This window comes from Procambarus clarkii, chromosome 2 (genome assembly GCF_040958095.1).
Source record: "Procambarus clarkii isolate CNS0578487 chromosome 2, FALCON_Pclarkii_2.0, whole genome shotgun sequence".
NCBI classification, from domain to species: domain Eukaryota; kingdom Metazoa; phylum Arthropoda; class Malacostraca; order Decapoda; family Cambaridae; genus Procambarus; species Procambarus clarkii.
Genome location: NC_091151.1, coordinates 55,033,332 through 55,045,619, shown reverse-complemented (window position 1 = coordinate 55,045,619; position 12,288 = coordinate 55,033,332). Strand labels below are relative to the sequence as shown.

At 39.7% G+C, this 12,288-nt stretch overlaps 1 protein-coding gene across 1 annotated transcript; it reads right to left on the bottom strand.

Moving 5' to 3' along the window:
* Positions 1 to 239: 239 nt before the first annotated feature.
* On the bottom strand, positions 240 to 935 carry LOC138366658 (microtubule-associated protein 6-like). Its single transcript, XM_069327878.1, has one exon. It carries the CDS (start codon positions 933 to 935, stop codon positions 240 to 242), a length of 696 nt encoding a protein of 231 aa, XP_069183979.1.
* Positions 936 to 12,288: the final 11,353 nt, after the last annotated feature.

Genomic DNA, 12,288 nt, shown 5'->3' with positions numbered 1-12,288 from the left:
GAAGCACCAGTGTCCAGTTCCAAGGGAACTAACTTCCCATTACTTACAAAATTCACCGCTTGTGACTTCACAGAACATACCTTTTCTTTCACCGAATATTGTCTGCTTTGCTCACTTGCAGCTTCTTCAGACGGTTTACCTTCCTCTACTGCCTTGACCATAGTACCGTTACCTTCCTCTACTGCATTGACCACAGTACCGTTACCTTCCACTACTGCATTGACCACAGTACCGTTACCTTAATCTACTGCCTTGACCACAGTACCGTTACCTTCCACTACTGCCTTGACCACAGTACCGTTACCTTCCACTACTGCATTGACCACAGTACCGTTACCTTCCACTACTGCCTTGACCACAGTACCGTTACCTTTCACTACTGCCTTGACCACAGTACCGTTACCTTCCACTACTGCCTTGACCACAGTACCGTTACCTTTCACTACTGCATTGACCACAGTACCGTTACCTTCCACTACTGCATTGACCACAGTACCGTTACCTTCCACTACTGCCTTGACCACAGTACCGTTACCTTTCACTACTGCATTGACCACAGTACCGTTACCTTCCACTACTGCCTTGACCACAGTACCGTTACCTTTCACTACTGCATTGACCACAGTACCGATACCTTTCACTACTGCCTTGACCACAGTACCGTTACCTTTCACTACTGCCTTGACCACAGTACCGTTACCTTTCACTACTGCATTGACCACAGTACCGTTACCTTTCACTACTGCATTGACCACAGTACCGTTACCTTTCACTACTGCATTGACCACAGTACCGTTACCTTTCACTACTGCCTTGACCACAGTACCGTTACCTTTCACTACTGCATTGACCACAGTACCGTTACCTTTCACTACTGCATTGACCACAGTACCGTTACCACTTCTTCCAGTATTCCCGGGTCGTCTCCTCTCCATGGCCTTGTAATTTGTTTTCAAGTGTTCTCTGCACACTTACCTCAAGTACCCTTTCTTTTCACAAAAGTTGCATATGTAGTCCTAAACCGTGCAATTGCCACTACTGTGATTGTACCCAAGGCCCAACTACTTGGAGTGGATGGTAGCGGGATGATCTCGCTTCCTGCAGGTCGGCGTTCAATCCCCGACCGTCCAAGTGGTTGTACCCCATTCCTCTCCCTTCCACCCCCCTGTCCCACGGTCCCATCCCAAATCCTTATCCTGATCCCTTCCCAGTGCTATATAGTCATAATGGTTTGGCACCTTCTCCTGATCATTCCATTCCATTCCACAGTGTTTACATCTTGTCTTGCCCTGTACGGCCATAATCTCTTGAGTAGTAGATTTCGTACCTTCGAGTGCCCTTTCCAGGTTCAAATACTTCTCTAGCACTGTCCATGAAGTCATCGATTGTAAATATAAGTTTTCCGCCACCAGGTTACGGAAAAATATCTCATTTTCTACTGCCATGAACAATTGGGCCCTCACGCGACAGTCAAATTGACCACCAAAGTTGCAGTAGTTAGCCAATGCCTTTAATCATCCCGGACAGATGATAGCGGACAGAGCTGATGATAGCGGACAGAGTGTATCGTGATCCGGCTTGTACTCCTCTTGACATACCAGAAAACGTTATAAGGAACCTACTCCAAGCTTGTACTAAAGAGGCACCCTTCTTGAGCCCAAATGGGCACAAGTATAAGCAAGTAGATGGGGTCGCCATGGGTTCTTCCCTAGGTGTCCTGTTTGCGAACTTCTACATGGGTACCATCGAGCAGAAGGTCTTAGTTGACATGGACTTGAAACCTAACATATACTGCAGGTATGTTGACGACATTTTTACACAGGTGCCTGATGTCAGACGTCTGCAGAAGCTGAAGGAGGCATTCGTGCGGAATTCTGTGTTGAGTTTCACTTACGAGATGGAGAAGGATGGGAAGCTTCCCTTTCTAGATGTAACAGTCACGAACAGGTACGGAGATTTCCGCACTGCAGTCTACACTAAGGAAACAAACACAGGAATTTGCCTCAATGCCAATAGTGACTGCCCTGACAGGTACAAGAGGAGTGTTGTCAATGCTTACATCGACCGTGCTCTCAGCCACAGCTCAGGATGGAAGCAAGTCGATGAAGAACTTTGTAGGGTAAGGCAGGTTCTAGTCAACAACGGCTTCTCTACTGGTTTTGTTGAAGACATCATAAAAAGAAAGGTAAAATGCCATGCAACCTCTGATGAGTCAACTAACACAACACATGTACCCCCTATTAGACTATTTTACAGGAACTTCTTTTCGACAGCTCATAAAACGGAGGAAAGGGTCCTGAAATATATTGTTGATTGGAACGTTATCCCTACACAAAAAACACAGAAAATACAATTGACGATTTACTATAAAACCAAAGAAACGGCCAACATACTCATGAAAAACTCTCCAGACACAAAGCAGAATGCCTTGAAGGAAATCAACGTCGTCTATGCCTTCAAATGCGCACTTGGGGACTGTAAGCCCCAAAGAACTCAGTATATAGCAAAGACAACAGCGTCTCTTTCCAGGCTATTAACAATGCATAAACAACAGGGCTCTGTAAAGGAACTTACAATCTCCTCTCACAACCAGACCATCACCAGAGAAGTCTTAACAAACAACACAGAAATCATCGATAGGTACAGCGATAGCAGATGGCTCGACATCTGCGGGGCACTACACATCAAAAAGTCAACACCAGCAATCAACAGCCAATTAACGCACAACTATATTCTACCCACTTCAAGACTCCAAACCAATATAGAAGCATCAAGAGGAAGTATGGACCAATAGGCCCTCTGCAGTTACTTCCATTCTTATGCTCTTATATCCAATTAATACCCACAGTTTCGTGTTCTGTCTTGTATTTGTCACAAGTTTGTTTACCTTATCCAAAACTGTTGTCCCATATCACCTCACCCAAATGCGAGTATATGTATGACGGATTAGCTAACTCTGTTTAGTGTTTTCAGGTTACAGTTGTGTGTGTAAACTAAAGTCTTTGAAAATGTAATAAGTTATTATGAAACGCGTTCAAGAGTCGCTTGAGACTAGAAGTAAAAGTGAATTTTGGAGAATTGATCATTTTATGCGGAAAATCCACAGAGAAAAATGAAGGGAGGGGAACGTTTCGGCCTGTTAAATCCTTTGTCAACACCAGACTGACTAGAGGAGAAGAGAGAAGGGGGAGGATATACAGGCAGACACCTGACCAACCCATCCCTAGGGAAAGAATTAACCAGAAACAGGTATAGTTTAGCTTAGAATGGTCAAAGAGGATTAAGCGGTCAGAGAATAAGGATGAAAGATTAAAGAAAAGCCTCATGAACACACAAAATATGAATATAAAATTATAATGAGACATTGTAAGCCTCTCTATCAGAGTTTTTTCTTAAACTGTTGTGCAATATTATAACTTAAAAATGGATCAAGTTTGTACATTCCAGTACTAACATTAAGAAGATTTGGACACTGACTGATTAGAGCAGACTCAATTAAATTCCGTTCCACGAAATCCCCACAATTGGTAATGCTTTTTGCCCCATTCCAGTTAATATTGTGATCGCATAAACTCGTATGTAGATACAATGCATTAGACGTTTGGGCAGTTCTAATACTTTAAGTATGTTGTGACAACCGCAATTGAAAGGACTTTCCTGTTTGTCCAAGGTACACAAAATCACAATCATTGCAGGGAATTGAATACACACAACCTGCTGTATCAGGGGAGTTTTTTATTATATTGGATTTGATCGTACTATTAGTGAACACCAAATTTATATTAAGTTTCTTAAAAATCAGAGACAGTTTTTCAAGTCCACTCGCATAAGGTACCACCAATAAGTGAATAATTTCTGGTTTCGCCTTAGGGACGTGATTATAAAACGTACGCTTGGCTTGTCCAAACGAGAAATCCAAAAACCTCTTAGGATATTGTAAACTCTTCCCAATTTCATATATTTTAGCAATCTCTTGATCAAAAAACTCAGGGCTGCATACCCTCAAAGCTCGTAGAAACATTCCTGAAAATACTGCCTGTTTAACTTTACTATGATGATTCGAATAAAAATGAACATACGACCCCACGTTGGTAGGTTTCCTATACACATTAAATTTGAACTTTCTAGTGAGTCTATGAATCATAATGTCCAATAACGGAAGAGTACCATTCTCCTCAGTCTCACAAGTGAATTTTATTGAAGGTACCAAAGAATTGAGTTCATTAAGAAAAACTATCTGGTCTTTGTCGCACGGCCATAAGCACAAAATGTCATCAACATACCTAAACCAAACTACATTAGCCGGGATAATCCTGGATAAGATTTTTGTTTCGAAGAATTGCATATACAAATGGCTTAAAACTGGGGAAAGGGGATTGCCCATCGCCATTCCAAATGTTTGTTTGAAAAATTTTCCATTAAAACTAAAATAATTGTCTTTTATACACAATTTGATAAGTTCCAATACTTTATTGGTCTGCAAGCTCAAATTATATTTAGGCAGTTCCTCACGTAGAAATTCTAACAGATCATCAACAGGTACTTTAGTGAATGAAGAGGTCACATCGAAACTTATTAGTTTAAAATCACAATTTAAATTTAGTGTGGATAGCTTATTAACTAAGTCCACATTGTTTGTCAAGTGTGAGTTGGAAATAGTACCAACTATAGGGGACAAAACTTTGACTAACCACTTAGAGAGTTTATAAGCCGCCGAACCAACTGAACTAATAATCGGCCTTGCCGGATTATGGATGCCGGATCCTCTTTGACCATTCTAAGCCAAGCTATACCTGTTTCTGGTTAATTCTTTCCCTAGGGATGGGTTGGTCAGATGTCGGCCTGTATATCCTCCCCCTTCTCCCTTCTCCTCTAGTCAGTCTGGTGTTGACAAAGGCTTTAACAAGCCGAAAGGTTCACCTAATTTCATATTTCTCTGTGGATTTTCCGCATATATATATATATATATATATATATATATATATATATATATATATATATATATATATAGAATAACCACATATGAAAAATAGAAAATGCTTAACGCGTTTTCGGCTAATTCGCCTTCATCAGAGCAAAGTAGAATGAGGATAAGATTGCTGATCAGACCTTTATATCCGCCTGGGCAGATCACCTGACCACCAAAAATAAGTGGAGGAAAGGAATTATAAGAAAAAAGGTAATTGCAGAAGGCCTATTGGCCCATACAAGGCAGCTCCTATTAATATCTCCAAGTGCCATACGTGTTTAAATGATTGCTATATTGTTTTGACGTGCTATATTGAGGCTTAAATAGGGATCCAACTTGTACATACCGGGGCTCACATTAAGGCTGTTGTTACAATGTTTGATCAGGGCAGACTCGATCACGTTTCGTTCAACAAAATCCTTACTTTTAACAATACATTTTGCCCCTGTGAAGTCGATAGAATGATTACATAAACTGGAATGTAAATACAATGCACTGGATTGCTGGGCTGTACGAATAGCGTATGAATGCTGTTTTAAACGCGAGGAAAGAGTTTTACCTGTCTGGCCGATGTAAACACATGCACACTCATTACAAGGGATGGAATACACACAACCTGCTACAGACGAGGGCGAGTTCTTAATTAACATGGACTTAACTGTATTATCATTTTTGAACACTAAATTAATATTAAGGTTCTTCAGGGCTGGGGCAAGATTTACTAGACCCTCAGAATATGGTAATACCAACGAATTTTTCAGTTCTGGTTTCGACTTAGTAGTCTGTTTGTAGAAAGTTCTTTTTGCTTGACCAAACGCAAGATCCAAGATCATTGTTTTTTGTGATCATTGTTGCATATATATATATATATATATATATATATATATATATATATATATATATATATATATATATATATATATATATATATATATATATATATATATTGGTAGCAGTCTTTCCTGTAGACATATATTATTAAATATGACCGAAAAAGTAAGATTAATAATTCTAACACGAATTTTCTAAATCTTTCGTACATTTCTTTTCACTGTTGGAGGTAATTCAAAAATCAATTCTCCAAAATTCATTTTTATTTCTAGTCTGACGCGACACTTGAGCGCGTTTCCTAAAACTTATTACATTTTCAAAGACTTTACACATACACAACTGAATAGAACTTACATATCTCCGATTTGTTTATATCTACATTTGAGTGAGGTGGATGGGGTGAGGTGGTATTTAATAGAGTATTAATTTCATCAACACAAGACAGAACACGAAACAATGGGTATTGAAATGGAAGTGATTGTAGAAAGCCTATTGGTCCATATTTCTTGATGCTTCTATATTGGAGCGGAGTCTTGAGGTGGGTAGAATATAGTTGTGCATTAATTGGCTGTTGATTGCTGGTGTTGACTTCTTAATGTGCAGTGCCTCGCAAACGTCAAGCCGTCTGCTATCGCTGTATCTATCGATGATTTCTGTGTTGTTTACTAGGATTTCTCTGGCGATGGTTTGGTTGTGGGAAGAGATTATATGTTCCTTAATGGAGCCCTGTTGCTTATGCATCGTTAAACGCCTAGAAAGAAATGTTGTTGTCTTGCCTATATACTGGTTTTTTTGGAGCTTACAGTCCCCAAGTGGGCATTTGAAGGCATAGACGACGTTGGTCTCTTTTAAAGCGTTCTGCTTTGTGTCTGGAGAGTTTGTCATGAGTAGGCTGGCCGTTTTTCTGGTTTTATAGTAAATCGTCAGTTGTATCCTCTGATTTTTGTCTGTAGGGATAACGTTTCTATTAACAATATCTTTCAGGACCCTTTCCTCCGTTTATGAGCTGTGGAAAAGAAGTTCCTGTAAAATAGTCTAATAGGGGGGTATAGGTGTTGTGTTAGTTGTCTCTTCAGAGGTTGCATGGCGTTTCACTTTCCTTCTTATGATGTCTTCGACGAAACCATTGGAGAAGCCGTTGTTGACTAGGACCTGCCTTACCCTACAGAGTTCTTCGTCGACTTGCTTCCATTCTGAGCTGTGGCTGAGAGCACGGTCGACATATGCGTTAACAACACTCCTCTTGTACCTGTCTGGGCAGTCGCTGTTGGCATTTAGGCACATTCCTATGTTCGTTTCCTTAGTGTAGACTGCAGTGTGGAAACCTCCGCTCTTTTCCATGACTGTTACATCTAGAAAGGGCAGCTTCCCATCCTTTTCCATCTCGTAAGTGAAACGCAGCACGGAACTCTGCTCAAATGCCTCCTTCAGCTCCTGCAGATGTCTGACATCAGGTACCTGTGTAAAAATGTCGTCAACATACCTGCAGTATATGGCCGGTTTCAAGTTCATGTCGACTAAGACTTTTTGCTCGATGGTACCCATGTAGAAGTTTGCAAACATGACACCTAGGGGAGAACCCATGGCGACCCCATCTACTTGCTTATACATGTGCCCATCCGGGCTCAAGAAGGATGCCTCTTTAGTACAAGCTTGGAGTAGTTTCCTCAGAATATTTTCTTGTATGTCAAGAGGAGTACAGGCTGGATCACGATACACTCTGTCGGCTATCATCCCGATTGCCTCGTCCACAGGTACGTTGGTAAACAGCGATTCTACGTCCAATGAGGCTCTTATCCCTGTGGCCCGTGTGCCCCGCAGTAAGTCAACAAATTCCTTTGGAGACTTCAGGCTGAAGGCGCAAGGAACATAAGGAGTCAGCAGGCCGTTGAGTCGCTTCGCCAGTCTGTACGTGGGAGTGGGTATCTGGCTAATGATTGGCCTAAGTGGGTTTCCAGGCTTGTGTGTCTGTCACACAGACAAGTCAATGTCAAGACACACGTACTACTACACTACTCCTAACCAAAACATAAACCTGATAATATTCTACAAAACCAAGAAGACTTCCGAACTCCTTATCAAAAACAGCCCGAAGCCGACGGAGAACCCTCTACAGCAGTCAAGCGTTGTATACATGTACACTTGCCCCCACGAAGGATGTAACCTTCAATGTAAGTACATAGGTATGACGTCGACCAAGCTGACGAGGCGTTTGACATGCCATCTTCAATCTGGTGCCCCTAGGAATCACATGAGACAAGCCCATGACATTACTCTAACAAGAGAAATGTTGAACAAGAATACTTGCATAATAGACAAAACCCAAGATTCAAGAAGATTACAAATTCTTGAGGCAATTCACATAAGAATAGAGCGACCTACCATGAACACCCAAATCACGGAACTATTTACTCTACCCACAATGAGAGTAAGGACAAGACAAGAACATATCGATGCCAACACAGAAGACAATGTCCAACATAACAGGCCAATTACACTGGATTAATCTTTGTGTTTAGATAGGAGATGCCTCGTATGGGCCAATAAGCCTTCTGCAGCCCCTATGTTTATCCCTTATGTATCCCCCCCATGTTTTCACCTTCATTGTATTATCACCTGACCTAATGCGGGTATAAAATCAACTAGTATTGTAAGATCTGTTCACTTGAGAATGAACCATGGAGGTTCGAAACGTCGTGCAAATTATACAAATAAAGTGTAATACACTCTATAGTAAATCACTTCTTTTCTTCACCTTAAAAGTACGAAAATGAGTTTTGGAGAACTCCTATTTCAATTAAGCCCTGATGCTAAGAAAATAGTTAGAGGGATAGAAGCCCTAAACCAGAAAATAATAAATACAGAATATGCGGTCATATTCAATGAAACATGTTTGAAAGAAAACCTGCTGCCAGTATACACCAATATAAACCCACATGACCCAGCAGTCCGCAATACAGAGTTTACCTATAGGTATAGGCAAGAGCTCATTCGGCATCAACTAAACAAGAAGAAGGAAGCCCTCCAAACCTTTATAGAGCAGGCGGAGCATCTGTTAAACAAATGGACCCAGTACGACATCCCTATCCAACTCAAGCAAACCATCAACAGTGAACTATTTAACCTGAAACAACAACATAAAACTCTTGTAGAAACAAAGACACTCCGTAAGTTAACATCCCTAAACGGTGGACAGCTAAAAATCCCTCGTCCTAAAGATGGCTACTTTAACCTGACTTCTTATGATCTTACCCAGGACCAACGAGACCTCTTAAATCTTGGTCTAAATTGTCAATTCTTATCTAAACCAAAGATGCATCAAAAACGCCTGGAAATCGAAATGCTTCTGGACGATATCCATAAGCTAGAAGACAACAAAAAAGTCATCACCACTGACACACTTCAAGCTGAACTACTTGCAGAAGCAGGGAAAAAACGAGGAACATATTCATCTACAATCTTAACCCCACGACTCAAAGAAGCAGCGAAACAACTAAAAAATCTGAAAGACGTAACAATAAGAAAAGCCGACAAAACAGCAGCATATGTATTGATTCCTACCCATGAATACATGAACAAAATTAGCGACATCCTAAGTGACGACTCCAAATTTCAACGAATCACGAGGAACCCCGTAGAAGACCTTAAGCGGAAAGTAAACAAAACAATTACAGCAATCAACGCAAAGAAAGGTAGTGTGCATTTCAATAAACTTCAAGGCGACTATGGCTTAGGATATGCCTACGGCAATGTTAAGACGCATAAACCAGGTAACCCACTACGCCCTATAATCAGCCAAATACCAACCCCAACTTATCACCTGGCAAAGAAACTCAATGAACTCCTAACTCCATACACTCAAAGTAAGTTTAGTCTACAATCATCAGCAGATTTCCTAGAATTGATCAAATCTACCCAGCCCGATGGAATCATCGCTTCCCTGGACGTTGAATCCCTTTTTACCAACGTCCCAGTCGACACAACCATAGGAATGATACTGGACAGAGTATACAGAGAAGAGAGCACCCCCAAATTAGACATACCTGAGCCACACTTGAAAAGTCTTCTCGAAGCATGTACAAAGGAAGCCCCTTTCTTCAGTCCACAAGGAGACATGTATTTACAAATAGACGGAGTAGCAATGGGCTCCCCCTTAGGAGTTTTATTTGCTAATTTTTATATGGGAACCATCGAAGATAGGGTCTTCAGTAGCAGACAAAAACCAACTGTATACTGCCGTTATGTAGATGACATATTCGTAATAGTAAAAGACTCAGATGAACTAATTGACCTAAAAAGACACCTAGAGAGAGAGTCAGTACTCCGATTTACACATGAAAATAGTGAAAATAACAGTCTGCCATTCTTGGATGTACTAATAACAAAAACAGGAACCTCTTTAAGCACCAACGTATATACCAAGCCCACCAACATAGGATTATGCCTGAACGGTAGAAGTGAGTGCCCCCAAAGATACAAAGCCAGTGTTCTCAATGCTTATATTCGTCGAGCGCTTACCCACTGCTCTGAATGGAGCAACGTGAGTAGAGAGTTTGAAAGAGTAACTCAGGTATTGGTGAACAACGGATATAGCAACGCGGAAATAAACGCTGCTATAAGAAGACACTTGGACCGTTGGTATAATTCAGAACCTAGAACAGAAACCACAACACCCCCAAAAAAATTACATTACAAATCAACCATGCACAGTGAACATATAAAAGAGGAAAGAATAATGAAAGAAATAATCCGTAAAGGAGTAAAAAGCACTACTCCTAACCAAAACATAAACCTGATAATATTCTACAAAACCAAGAAGACTTCCGAACTCCTTATCAAAAACAGCCCGAAGCCGACGGAGAACCCTCTACAGCAGTCAAGCGTTGTATACATGTACACTTGCCCCCACGAAGGATGTAACCTTCAATGTAAGTACATAGGTATGACGTCGACCAAGCTGACGAGGCGTTTGACATGCCATCTTCAATCTGGTGCCCCTAGGAATCACATGAGACAAGCCCATGACATTACTCTAACAAGAGAAATGTTGAACAAGAATACTTGCATAATAGACAAAACCCAAGATTCAAGAAGATTACAAATTCTTGAGGCAATTCACATAAGAATAGAGCGACCTACCATGAACACCCAAATCACGGAACTATTTACTCTACCCACCATGAGAGTAAGGACAAGACAAGAACATATCGATGCCAACACAGAAGACAATGTCCAACATAACAGGCCAATTACACTGGATTAATCTTTGTGTTTAGATAGGAGATGCCTCGTATGGGCCAATAAGCCTTCTGCAGCCCCTATGTTTATCCCTTATGTATCCCCCCATGTTTTCACCTTCATTGTATTATCACCTGACCTAATGCGGGTATAAAATCAACTAGTATTGTCAGATCTGTTCACTTGAGAATGAACCATGGAGGTTCGAAACGTCGTGCAAATTATACAAATAAAGTGTAATACACTCTATAGTAAATCACTTCTTTTCTTCACCTTAAAAGAACGAAAATGAGTTTTGGAGAACTCCTATTTCAATTAAGCCCTGATGCTAAGAAAATAGTTAGAGGGATAGAAGCCCTAAACCAGAAAATAATAAATACAGAATATGCGGTCATATTCAATGAAATATATATATATATATATATATATATATATATATATATATATATATATATATATATATATATATATATATATATATATATATATATATATATATATATATATATATATATATATATGTCGTACCTAGTAGCCAGAACGCACTTCTCAGCCTACTATGCAAGGCCCGATTTGCCTAGTAAGCCAAGTTTTCCTGAATTAATATATTTTCTCTAATTTTTTTCTTATGAAATGATAAAGCTACCCATTACATTATGTATGAGGTAAATTTTTTTTTATTGCAGTTAAAATTAACGTAGATATATGACCGAACCTAACCAACCCTACCTAACCTAACCTAGCCTATCTTTATAGGTTATGTTAGGTTAGGGAGCCGAAAAAGTTAGTTTAGGTTAGGTCAGGTTGATTAGGTAGTCGAAAAACAAATAATTCATGAAAACTTGGCTTATTAGGCAAATTGGACCTTGCATAGTAGGCTGAGAAGTGCGTTCTGGCTACTAGGTACGACATATATATATATATATATATATATATATATATATATATATATATATATATATATATATATATATATATATATATATATATATATATATATATATATATATATATATATGTCGTATCTAGTAGCCGGAACGCACTTCTCAGCCTACTATGCAAGGCCCGATTTGCTTAATAAGCCAAGTTTTCCTGAATTAATATATTTTCTCTAATTTTTTTCTTATGAAATGATAAAGCTACCCATTTCATTATGTTTGAGATCAATTTTTTTTTATTGGAGTTAAAATTAACGTAGACATATGACCTAACCTAACCAACCCTACCTAACCTAACCTAACCTATAAAGA

Bases quoted from the DNA above. Each gene is read 5' to 3' on its own strand.
- LOC138366658 (XM_069327878.1), bottom strand. From the start codon at position 935: ATGGAGAGGAGACGACCCGGGAATACTGGAAGAAGTGGTAACGGTACT.